General features: G+C 41.5%; 1 protein-coding gene across 2 annotated transcripts in view; it reads right to left on the reverse strand.

Moving 5' to 3' along the window:
• Window positions 1-948: 948 nt before the first annotated feature.
• Window positions 949-13608, reverse strand: part of OCA2 (OCA2 melanosomal transmembrane protein) — a 256559-nt gene continuing 243899 nt past the window's right edge. For both annotated transcript variants that reach the window (XM_043894730.1, XM_043894728.1), the window contains exons 23-24: window positions 3537-3630; window positions 949-2814 (exon numbers count right to left, since the gene is read on the reverse strand). In XM_043894730.1, the coding sequence (XP_043750665.1) occupies window positions 2730-2814; window positions 3537-3630 (179 nt within the window). In that variant the 3' untranslated portion in view covers window positions 949-2729. The remainder of the gene's footprint in view (window positions 2815-3536; window positions 3631-13608) is intronic.

A 13608-nucleotide genomic window follows, 5' to 3' on the forward strand; every position in this document is an offset into this window, starting at 1 on the left:
ACACTCAACATTCAAAAAACTAAGATTATGGCATCTGATCTATCACTTCATGGCAAATGGATGGGGAAATAATGGAAATAATGGAAACAGTGACATATTTTATTTTCTTGGGCTCCAAAATCACTGAAGATGGTGACTGCAGTCATAAAATTAAAAGACTTGCTTGCTCCTTGGAAGAAAAGCTATGACAAACATAGATGACGTATTAAAAAGCAGAAAAATCACTTTGCGGACAAGGTCTGTATAGACAAAGCTATGGTTTTCCTGTAGTCATGTATGAATGTGAGAGTTGGGCCATAAAGACAGCTGAGTGCCAAAGAATTGATACTTTTGAACTGTGGTATTGGAGAAGACTCTTGAGAGTCCCTTGGACTGCAAGGAGATCAAATCAGTCAATCCTAAAGGAAATCAGCCCTGAATATTCATTAGAAGGACTGATATTGAAGCTGAAGCCCCAATACTTCAGCCAACTGATGAGAAGAACTGACTCATTGGAAAAGACCCTGATGCTGGGAAAGATTGAGGGCAGGAGGAGAAGGGGACAACAGAGGATGAGATGTTTGGATGGCATCACCAACTCGATGTATATGAGTTTGAGCAAACCCTGGGAGATACTGAAGGACAGGGAAGCCTGGCATGCTGCATTTCATTGGATTGCAAAGAGTCAGACACCTCTTAGCAACTGAACAACCACAATAACAGTTATTTGTACATTGATGAAAAGAGATTTTCTTTTCTAGTATTAAGTTTCTGTAATTCTCAGTGACCCAAATGCCCTCTAGTTCCTTATACAGAGTAGCAGCCTACAGAGGTCAAATGGTGGGTGCATTCTTGGTCTAGGCTCATACAATACTTGATTCTATGAAGTAGTAGACCCATCTTGAGGTTATTTCCCCAGCTCCAGAGTGAGTCCTGGGATAGGTAATATGATAAATAACTGTCAGACACTCCAAATTTGTTCTCTTTTATATTAGGAAGCTTCTCATCCATACCAAGAGAGTAAAACAAAAAAAAAATACACCATCTCAATTTCCTTTCTCAATGGAAAATTTAAAGGCTAATACCAATCAGTGACTTAAAATTACCCTGCAAAGTGAGAGACAAATTGCACTAATCACACACAAAAATTAAAAAATACAATTCTTGGAGGTCCATTTTCAATCTTGTAGGAAACATATAACACATTGGAGAAGCTACTCCAACCCATTACCAGATGACCTCCTGAAGCTGCAAATTTTGAGGGACACTCAACCAAATAAAATTCCTACAGCAGGCCCCGCTGTCAAGCAAGCTGCCTTGCCAATTGGGCCTTCTCAATGGCATAGCACATTGAAGGAGTCCCAGTGTCTCTGGCTGACCTCAATGGGGATATCACAATGCAGAGCATGAATGGCTGGATAAGGTCCACACCCTCCCATTCTGACTACTAGTCTTCACTGTAAAAGCAGCTCTTGGCTGCTACTGGGCCCTTCTACAGATTGAAGACCTTATTGTGGGAAACATTGCCACCAGACAAAGTTGAACTGTGTGCTGTAAACCAAATATCCTCTAACCAACTGATCCATAAAGTTAGGCATGCACATTGTCTTCTGTTATGTGGTGTTTAGGAGACTGGGGCCCAAGATCTGCAAGGCACCCACAAATTGCAAGAGGAAGTGATTCCAATTCCCATGGCAGTTGTATCTGTTGCTTGGCTACCTGTCCCTCCACCCCTGCCTGCACATGGCCTTAATCTGGATAGAGGTGCTTTTCAAACCTGCACATAGCTTCTAATGCAACTCAAGAAGGACATGATCTTCATATGCAGTAGAAGAACACTCTTTATCTTGAATTCAGACTGTGTGTCCCCATGGTCCTTGGACCTTCAGGGTTTATACATGAGGCATCAGAACAATGTTTAACTCTGCCGTTTCAACATTCATAGAAAAGCCATTTGTTCCTTCAGTGCTGTCTCTTTCTGTCATTATGAAATAGGATTTAATAGGTACTGGATCATTTACCTATTAATTTTGGAGACAGTGTAAGGAGAATTGACAAACTTGATAGAAAATCTGGTGGCACTTTCATTGTTTCTTTTATTGCAGACATGAACATTTTTTTCATTTGCTGAAGAACGAAAATGGTGTACAGAGCTAAGTATCTTCCATCTGCCCATTCAGATTTACTCTCCTTCTACTTGTCCTGCTGTATCCACAGGAGCAGACCTATGTGGACAAGATCAACAGTTCCTCTACCGAAAACTAAGAGACTAACCAATTCTAAGACCTTTTCTCAAGGGGCAGTATGTTTTAAATATTTTTAATGTTTCCTTACAAATTGTATGCCCTTCCCAAGAAAAGTATGCATTAGGAGTATACACAATTTGAATTCTTAATATTTTAACATAAAAAGTTAGATGTGAAGGAATTATATGTGAAGTTAAATGTGAAGGAAAGCAGTCACTTCAGGAGAAGTGACATTTAAACAACACAAGCCTTTTGTGTCTTTTCCTATAGAACAGAGCAAGATATATATTGAAATATACACATTTTCCTATAGTAGAATCTTGGGTAAGTTATCTTGTATTTATCACAGCTTCACCCAAATAAGAATGTAGATAGCAAAATCTCCATTCCAGAGCACCCCCATGGTAAGCACCTTTTTTTCTCCAAAGAGTGGTTTTGTGGCAGTTTTCTACTGACATTGATGATGGGTCAAGTTTCCCTTAGTCTTCATACATTGTATATCTACTAATTCCATCCCATCACGACATGAGCAACAAGGAGGTAACACATCCCCACCATGCAGGAGACAGCCATCATTGGAAAGCCCAGCCTGAAACACAGAGAAGTGGATTATGGTATCTGGTGTCTGGAGAGTACTGTGAGATCTGAATTCATAATTATATTATTGCAAAAGAATGTGGCCTTAAGAGCTTTATATCTCCATAAAGGTAATTGTCTCTTATTTCTAGAAATCAAAAGTTGGGTTCAGCCTAGATGATGTGGATGCATGCCTCCATGAGATAGCCCCTACTGTATCCCCCAAATAAATTTCAGTTCATTTTGGCAGCACTATTTTACAGGCACCACCAATGACTATTTTACCCAGTTCCTGCATCCAAATTGCAGGGGTGCCATAAAAAAACAAGCAGGCAGGGCCTGGGACCCCAGAGCAAGCCCAGCTCCCTCAGAGCAGATCCTCCTTTGCAGGAGCTGGCATCAGCTGCACTCCGCCATCCAGGGACTCCTCTCTGTGCTATGCTCCTGAGAGGTACCTGCTCCCAGGCTGCCCCCAGTCTTCAATATTCCTAGATCCTTTCAATCATGAATTTTTTCACTAGGTAATGCCATACAGGATGTCACAGTCTCATTATGCACCCTCAACCTGGACAGTCAAGGCACAAATCCCCATTGGAATGTTCAAAAGAACAGCATAAAATACCAATGTCTTGCTGACTAATAAAACATACTTATATTAAATATGTGTGGCTTATTTTTAATTACTTAAGCTTAGGGACTATATAAACAGAAAATTTAAATAAATTTTTGAAGTACCTGAAAAATTCCATGAAAGAGAATCCATATCCATGCTGTTCTGCAATTCCTGCACAAACCACATTTGCTGATGCTCCAATCAGTGTCCCATTACCTAGAATCAAAATTCAAAAAGCATAATAAAATCTCAGTTCATCTTGGAGGTAGACTTCTATTCTCTTTTGTTCTGTAATACTTGAACCATCACACAGACTTTTGATTTGATGATTATAGTTCATTATGAAAGTGATTGCTTGTGCGAATATCTGCAGGGAACACAAAAAACACCAGCAAACAGAAGATAAATTCATTGCTTGTAAGTGTTCATTTTTGAATAGGGCTATTGTTGTTGAATGTGATAGGAAAGAAGAAATGCTAAGGAGAACTAGCAAATCACCATGGGACATGGTGGCATATATCTTCCAGAGGAAAATGAAAGTAGATTCACCATGAGAAATACAAGTAGGTTCTCATCTCAAATGAAAACCACCACCACTCCAGGTCAGGACATGTACCAGGAAATCCTTTGTGTGTATGGAAAGATGGATGTAAGCAATCAGGATAATATAATGCTTCTCTGGGTGGGCCTTTTTGACAGAATGCATGATCTTCAGGGAGACTAACGTGCACACGTATATACAAGTGTGGCCTCAGTGAGGGATATGACTCAAGCCTGACACTCAACAGAGAGATGGGATCAGGGAAAGGCAGAATCTACTGGGTGAAGCCCTTTGGGATCTTTTATCCACTAACCACAGAGGTCAGTGTTTGGGGATGGGTGCAGAACCCAGGCATAGCCAAGTTAGTTCAGTTCTGGCATTGTGCATCACTGAGGACTGTGAACTAGGAGACACAAATCTGCAACTGCTAACAGCCCTTATTGGCCTGAGGAGATGGCTTTTTAATACTGGACAGCAGAGCAGGAGGGTGAGGATCAAGGAAGCTGTGCCCCAAGGTGCTATGTTGGCCCAGAACTCCACACTGGAATACGGAGGATGGAGAGAGGTAAGGAATAAATGATAAGCTGTGTCACCTATGAGGTTTATCCTGTCCCTCCCCCCCCCCACTTAGTCCTTACACTGTCCTGAAATACACAGACATCCAACACAACCACCAGGTCCATAGGTAGGCAGGGCAAAGGCTCACGGTTTAACTTCACTCTTCCTGATTTTATTCCATATAAGAGTTCAACCTAGTTTCCATGAAAACTCCTGAAATAGCACACCATATCCACTTACATGCTTGCTCTAAGGATGAAATATATTTGACATGTCAATAATATAAGACTTTGGATCTTAGGAGCTTAATAAAAATCTTCAGGGTCTCCTCAGAGCTCTGCACCCCACAAGCCCAAGCCCCAGTCTGCTGTGCTCACTGTGTTTCTGATGGTCCATTTCATGACAATCCTCCTGTACCTCAGTGTAATTCAAAGTGTATGGACCCACCCAGAATTTTAGGAAGGGTGCAATAGAGGTGGGAGGTCGGGAGGGGCAAGCCCATCACCAAGGGGAGGGATAGCTGCCCCATAGCAGGGGAGGGCATGGCAGACCAACATTCAAACTGCTTGGGCAGGACAGATTTTAGGGTGGCAAAAATTAGGCATAGACCCTGATTGGTGGACAGTCCAGACTATAAGATGTTGCCTTGTTCCAGGTAGTTAAATGATGATACCCCCTAGCCCCATAGAGAAGCCCACACCTTAGTCCTCAGAACATGTGCTTATGTCATTATGTTACTATGTATGGCAAGAAGGTCTTTGCAGAAGTATTTCAGGTTATAGATCTTGAGATGCGGGGTTACTCTGAATTATCTGAATGGGCGCAACTGACTCACGTGAACCCTTAAAAGTAGGGAACTTTCTCAAGCTAGAAGCAGAAGAGAAGCCTCAGAGGGAGAGTCATAGAGATCCGGGAGACTCCAGGGAGCTGCAGCAATACAGGGGTAGGAGAGATCCCAGAGGAGAGCTGGAGGGAACCCAGGGTAGAGAGTGTGAGAGATCCAAGGGGGTGGAAGAATTCCCACCATGAGACTTCCATATAACATTGCTGGTTCTGAGATTTAGATCCAAAGGCCATAACCAGAGAGGCCTCGAGGAGCTAAGGGCAGCCTCAGCTGACAGCCAGCAAGGGACTGGATATTTAGTCCTACACCTCCAAGGAACTGGATTCTGCCAACAACCTGAGTGAGTTTGGAAGCAAACACATCCTAAAAGTCCCCAAAGTTTATCTATTTTTTATGACCAGAACTGAGTCTGGATTTCCATCTCAGTTCTGAGATCTGCCTCGGCTCCCACCTTCCCCCTACCCAAGACTTCCATTAGCATCTTCCTAACTGCCTCACCCTAGGCAGGCTCTCCCTCTCACCCTAGCAGGTCATTCCACATGGAAATCAGCTCATATCCTTCAGGGGCTCACAGGGAGCCTGTTAACAAAGACATGGCACAATGTATGAGGTGGGCAGTGGGCTTGAGATCAGACAGGCAGAGAGAAAATGCTCAGGGGGCTGAGCACTGAGGTCCTCAGTGTCCCCATGGAGAAAGCGAGGCACAGAGTAGCAACATGCTGACATGCGAATGTTCCTCAGAGGGCCCTGCCAGCCTCCATCGCAGAGCACACACCTCAATAGCTGAGTAGCATCTGCTTTGCACCCCAAACGTTGCTACTCCAGGATTTAACACTGAAAACTCTCCTGAATAAAACAGAATGTCACACATAATTCAAGGTCACATTCAAGAACTTGAGTGAGCTCTAAAAAATAAAAGGCAACACTTTCTTTCTCTCATGTTAAGGATTAATATTTGAAAAATACTCCTTTTGGATCAAAATGGTGGAGGAGAAGGACATGGAACTCACCTCCCCCAGCAAACACATAAAAATATATATCTACATGTAGAACTAATTTCACAGAAAACCAACTGAAAGCTGACACGAGATCTCTTACACAACCGAAGCAGCAGGAAAGATTCCCATGTAACTGAGCAGGATAGGAAAAAGGCATTGGGATGAGACTGGCGCCTCTGGGAGGAAGTTGTGAAAGAGGAAAGGTCCACACAGGTGGTCCCTCTCCCTGGGAACTCCCCCTTTCCTTCATAGAGGTCTTCTAGGACAGAGAGATGGACAGGAGGGGCATGAACTCTACTTGCAAGGAGTGCATGTGTATCCGTTGATGTACATGAATCAGTTGCTACCTCACGCCACTTCCCACCCCACACAGGCCCTGAGCAGGGCTTCTAATGTGCCCTGCCCAGCTAGGCAATGAAACACAGGCTTCAGCAGAAGGACCCTGGGAGAGAATATGGTCTAGTTCCAGAGGGCTTGGAGTGTAGTCCAGGCCAAAACTCAGAGCTCATCATTAGCACACACAGAGCTGGGCATAAGTCTGCCATAGGAGCCCCATCATTGGCACATGCAAGTTAGAGCGTAAGTCTCCATAGGAACATTACTATCAGCACGCTCACAGCACTGCACAGCTCCAGTGTTGCCAGGCGTGTGACCTTGACTATGGCAACTTTGGCAGCAGTGGACTTTGTTGATGCATCAACCAGCTGGTTGGTGGCATCACAGAATCACTTATCTACCATGAAGAGTCCCTAGGGTGTGGTACAAAGTAATTCCTTTCCCTGTGGGAGCCCTTCAGTTCTGCCCACCTCCAATGCAGCTTAGAGCTAGATCTGGGATAGACAGGTCCTGGAGAGCCCTACCACAGACGCAGCCTAGGCCCCAGGGGGCAGACCAGCAGTCACAAAACCTTGCCCCCCAGCAACAGTCTAGCAAGAGGTCTGGGTTGAATACAACAGAGGAAGAGACACAACCTTGGGCTGCTTCTGGCAGAACTGCAAATGGCTGCATGGGTGGCATATAGACCTGATGTGCACATACAGGGCTCACTTCCTTCGTGCTCACCTCCTTAGGAATAGAGCACACACTTCAGGGCAATAAAGCCACATGGAACACAATTCTCAGTGCTTCTACTCCAACTAGAAAACAGACCCTGTCCCATGGAATTAACTGCCATGGAACAGAATAAAGAAAAAGAATGAAAAGAAATGAGGACACAACATTGTTTGTTTGGTGCATTTCACCAATGTTTGAATAATAGGGATGCCAGAGGACAAAGAGAAAGAGAAAGGAAAGAAAGAAAATATTGAAGAGATTATAGTTCAAGAATTCCATACCGTGTGAAAGGAAACATCACACAAGACCAGGAAATTAAGATACAGGATAAATCCAAGGAGGAACATACCAGAACATATATTAATTAAACTCAGAAAAACTAAATACAATGAAAAAAATATTGAAAGCAACAAATAAAATATAAGGGAATCCCTATAAAGCTATCAGCTGAATTTTCAGCAGAAACTCGGCAGGCCAGAAGGGAGTGGCATGATATACTCAAAGTGATGTAAGGGGAAAACCTACAATCTAGAATATTCTACCCAAAAAAGTTATTATTCAAATTCAAGGGAGAAATAAAAAAACTTTAAAGACAAGCAGAAGCCAAGAGAATTCAGCACCACCAAACCAAGGAGCTTCTCTGGGCAGGGGGGAAAAAAGGCTACAACTAGAAACATAAAATCACGAATAGGAAAACTCACCAGTGAAAGCAAACATACAGTAAAAGCTGGAAATCAGCCATACACAAATATAATATCAAAACCAGGAACTATGAAGAGAGGACAGATATAGGAAATGGGAACTGCATTTAAAAATAAGAAACTAGTAACTTAATATATATATAATATATATACACATATATGTATATATACAATATATATATAACATATATACATACATATGTATACATGTCACACATATGTATATCAGTCAGTCAGTTTAGTTGCTCAGTCATGTCCAACTCTTTGTGACCCCAAGACTTCCCTGTCCATCACCAACTCCCAGACCTTGCTCAAATGCATGTCCATCAAGTCAGTGGTACCACTGAATCATCTCATTCTCTGTTGTACCCTTCTCCTCCCACCTTCAATCTTCCCCAGTATCAGGGTCTTTTCCAATAAGTCAGTTCTTTGCATCAGGTGGCCAAAGTATTGGAGCTTCAGCTTCAGCATCAGTCCTTCCAATGTATATTCAGGTCTGATTTCCTTTAAGACTGACTGGTTTGGTTTCCTTGCAGTCCAAGGGACTCTCAAGAGTCTTCTGCAGCACCACAGTCCAAAAGCATCAATTCTTTGGCCATCAGCTTTGTTTATGGTCCAACTCTCACAGCCATACATGACTACTGGAAAAACCATAGCTTTGACTAGGTGGACCTTTGTCAGCAAAATAATGTCTCTGCTTTTTAATATGCTGTCTAGATTGGTCATAGCTTTTCTTTCAAGGAGCAAGCATCTTTTAATTTGCAGTGACCATCTGCAGTGATTTTGGAGCCCCAAAAAATAAAGTCTCTCACTGTTTCCATTGTTTCCCCATCTATTTGCCATGAAGTGATGGGACCAGATGCCATGATCTTAGTTTTCTGAATGTTGAGTTTTAAGCCAGCTTTTACTTTCTCCTCCTTCACTTTCATCAGTAGGCTCTTCAACTCCTCTTTGCTTTCTGCCATAAGGGTAATGTCATCTGCATATCTGAGGTTATTGATATTTCTCCCTGCAACCTTGATTCCAACTTGTGCTTCATCCAGTCTGGCATTTCACGTGATGTACTCTGCATGTAAGTTAAATAAGCAGGGTGACAATATACAGCCTTGACACACTCCTTTCCCAATTTGGAATCAGTCTGTGTGTGTGTGTATATATGTGTATATATACATACATATACATGTATATATATATATGTATATGTATGTATACATATATGTATGTATACGTACATATATGTTTATGTATACATATGTGTATGTACATATATGTATATATGTACATATATATGTATATATATGTGTAGAGAGAGAGAGAAGAATGAAAAGAAGTGAGTATATATGAGTATACACATACTGCTATAGCAAAATCTTATGGGAAATGCAAACAAAAAAACTATGGTAGAAACACATACATAAAGGAAAAAGCAACTCAAATACAATGCTAAATAGCACTAAAGACGATCATCAAACCACAGGAGAAAAGAACAAAAGAGGAACAGAAGAAAAAAAAAAACTTATAAAAACAAACTAAAAACCATTGAAAAAATAGCAATAGGAACATAGATACCGATAATTACCCTAAATGTAAATGGATTAAATGCTCCAACCAAAAGACTGGCTAAAGGGATACAACAAAGACCACTATATAGGCTATCTACAAGAGACACACTTCAGGCCTATGGAAACAGACTGAAAGTGAGGGGATGGAAAAAGATATTCCAGGTAAGTGGAAATCAAAATTTAAGGTTGGAATACCAATAATCATATAAGAAAAATAAAATAGACTTTAAAATGAAGACTGTTACAAGAGGCAGGAAGGCCACACATAATTATTATGGAATCAATCCAGGAAGAAAATAAAACAGTGGTAGATATATATGCAGACAACACAGGAGCACGTCAATAGATAAGGCAAACACTAACAGTCATAAAGGGAAATGGACAGTAACACAGTAATAGTGGGGGATTTTAGAGCTTCACTTATGTCAAGGGACAGATCACTCAGATAGAAAATTAAGTTTTTAAAAAACTCAAGCCTTAAATGATGTATTAGACCAGATAGACTTAATAGACAGACTTAATTTATAGGGAATTGCATCCAAAAGCAGCAAAATACAGTCCCTTCTCAAGTGTACACAAAGCATTCTCCAGGATGATATCATCTGGATCACAAATCAATCTTTGGTAAATTGAAGAAGATAGAAATCATATAGAGCATGCTATGAGATCAGAAATCAATTAAAGGGAGAAAACCTGTTAAAAACACAAACAGTTTGAGGCTATACATATGTTAAGTAAGTAAGTGTCAGTCGTTCAGTCGTGCCTGACTCTTTGCAACCCCATGGACAGAAGCCCACCAGGCTCCTGTGTCTGTGAGATTTTCCAGGCAAGGATACTGGAGTGGGTTGCCATTTCCTTCTCCAAGGGATCTTCCCAACCCAGGGATTGAACCCTGGTCTCCTGTACTGCAGGCAGATTCTTTACTGACTGAGCTACAAGGGAAGCCCCAATACATATATTATTAAAATACAAATGGATCATTAAAGAAATCAACCAAATCAACCATACATCAATAAAAAAAATTTTTTAAGCTAAAAAAAGAGGGGGCGGAGAAGATGGCAGAGATCACCTGCTCCCCACAAATACATTTTTAAAAATCATCAAAATATGGAACAACTCCTACAGAGCAACTTCTAAATGACCACAGAAGACCCTAGGCCTCCAAAAAGGCAAACTAATTTCCCTGGAATGAGGTAGGATGAAAGAAACACATTTAAAAAAGAAAGAGGACTTCAGGACAGGAGTTTGTGCCCCTAGGGAGGGAAGGAGTCATGAAGGAGGAAAAGTTTCCACACACTAGGAAATCCCCTTTCAGGTGGGACCAAAGAGGAGCTGTGGAACCTCAAAGTGGGGGCTCAGAAGGCAAAATACACAGAAAGCTGCCCAACAATTCTTCTCAGCCCATAAGCAGCTCACAAGCCTCAGCCCGGACCAGAGGGTGGGGACGGGCAGCTGGGATGAGTGGCTAGGAAGCTTGGCCTGCAGCAGAAGATAGGACCAGGGCCAGAGGCTGCAGTGAAGATCCCAGGGAGAGGTAGGGGGCTAGCAGCTATGAGGATGCACTGAGAGGGATACAAAAACAAGGCTCAGGAAATAGACATGACTACCATTGCAAAGCCAGGAGGGGTGCTGGAGGCAGCAGACAAAACACCATGGATGTGATCCCGACCCGGGTGTTGCAGCTACCTCCAGGCTATGAACAGGTACAGGTTACTCCCCGCAACTTGCTGGGAGCTTTAACAGCTGAGCTCTTTCTAGGGAACCACAAACTGGGCCCCTTTCCTCTGGAAGAACTCATGATCTATCTTAGACTGTAACAACATCCAACGGGACACAACAGCCACTCTCCAGTACAACACATATGTGGCTGCCATATCCTCCCCTTTCTCAGCTCAAGAGAGCAAATGAGTCCTAGTGAGCCTTGATCTTTGCCCCCTCATGTCCAGGTGGGGAGCAGACTGGGGACTCCAGAGGCAACCGTGAACATTAGGAGCAACTGCAAGCTGGAATAAGGCCATATCTGAGATTGAATTAACCCCACGCTGCCCAAAACAGGTCCAAAGACCTTTCTAGAAACATTAGAGAACTTTGGTATAAGCCTTGCTGGGTGTTCTGGGCTGCTGAGTCTTGCCCTCACCAAGAGTATTAGAAACTTGTCTTTTGTGCTGTGTGGCTTGTGAGGTCTTGGAGCTTCAATATGCATTGAGCCTGAACACCTGAGATGAGAGACCCAATCCTAATCCCATCAGAGAACTCATGACCTCAGGGAACATTAATAGATGAGAGCCCTCCCAACTGCCTCCATCTCAACACCAAAACCAAGCCCACCCAAAGGCCAGCAAGCACCAGTGCCCAGAAACCCCACACAATCCTTCAATAAAACAGAAACACAACACTGCACACTAGCAGACAGGCTGTCCAAAGCCATATCTAACCCATAGACACCCCAAAACCTACTACTGGACACAGTGCTGCCCTTCAGAGAGAGGGCAGAGATCCATCTCCGTCAACCAGAACAGATCATCAAAACAGAAAATTAATAAGGAAATACAAACATTAAATGAAACATAAGGCCAAATGGACCTAATTGATAACTTCAGGATTTTCCATCCAAATGTAGAAGAATATACTTCCTTCTAAAGTGCAGATGGAACATTCTCCAGGATAGATCACATCTTGGGTCACAAATCAAGCCTCAGTAAACTTAACAAAATTGAAGTCATATCAAGCATCTTTTCTGACCAAGATGCTATGAAACTAGATATCAAATACAGGGGGAAAAAAACTGTAAAAAACAAGCACATTGAGATTAAATAATACATTTATACTTAATGAATAGGTTACTGAAGAAATAAGAAGAGAAATTTTAAAATTCCTGGAAACAAGTGACAACAAAAACATGACAATCCAAAACCTATGAGATGCAGCAAAAGCAGTTCTAAGAGGGAAGTTTATAGCAATACTATCCTACCCCAAGAAACAAGAAAAACATCACATAACTGCTGAAAGAACAAAAACACCCAAGAACCTTAGTGGAAAGAAAGAGATCATAAAGATCAGAGCAGAAATAAATGAAAAAGAAAGGAAGAAAACAATAGTAAAGATTAATAAAACTAAAATCCAGTTCTATGAGAAGATAAACAAATTTGATAAACCAATAGCCAGACTCATCAAGCAAAAAAAGGGAGAAAGCCAAATCAACAAGATTAGGAATGAAAAAGCAGTGGTTACAACAGACAATGCAAAAATACAAAGGACCATAAGAGACTACTATGAGCAACTATATGTTAATAAAATGGAAAACATAGAGAAAATGGACAGATTCTTAGAAAAGTTCAACTTTCCATGAGTGAACCAGGAAGAAACAGAAATTATGAAAAGCCAATTACAAATAATCAAATCAAAATTGTGATAAAAATAATCTCCCCACAACAAAAGCCCAGGGCCAGATGGCTTCACAGGTGAATTCTTTCAAACATTTAGGGAAGACCTAATACCTATCCTTCTAAAACTCTCCCAAAAGAACAGCAGAGGAGGGAACACTTCCAAACTAATTCTACAAGGTATCACCCTGATTCCAAAAACATCACACACAAAAAAAGAAAATTACAGGCCAATATCACTAATGAACATGATGCAAAAATCCTTAACAAAATTCTAGCAAACAAAACTCAACAACACATTAAAAAGATCATGTACCATGACCAAGTCGAGTTTATTCCAGGGATGCAAGGATTCTTCATTATATGCAAGTCGATCAATGTAATACACCATTATTAACAAATTAAAAGATAAAAACCATATGATTATTTCAATAGATGCTGAGAATGCCTTTGACAAAATTCAACACCCATTTTTGATAAAACTCTCCAGAAAGTAGGCACAGAAGTAATACACCTCAATATAATAAAAGCCATATAAGACAAACCCAAAGCAA

This window comes from Cervus elaphus, chromosome 33 (assembly GCF_910594005.1).
Source record: "Cervus elaphus chromosome 33, mCerEla1.1, whole genome shotgun sequence".
Taxonomy (NCBI): Eukaryota; Metazoa; Chordata; class Mammalia; order Artiodactyla; family Cervidae; genus Cervus; species Cervus elaphus.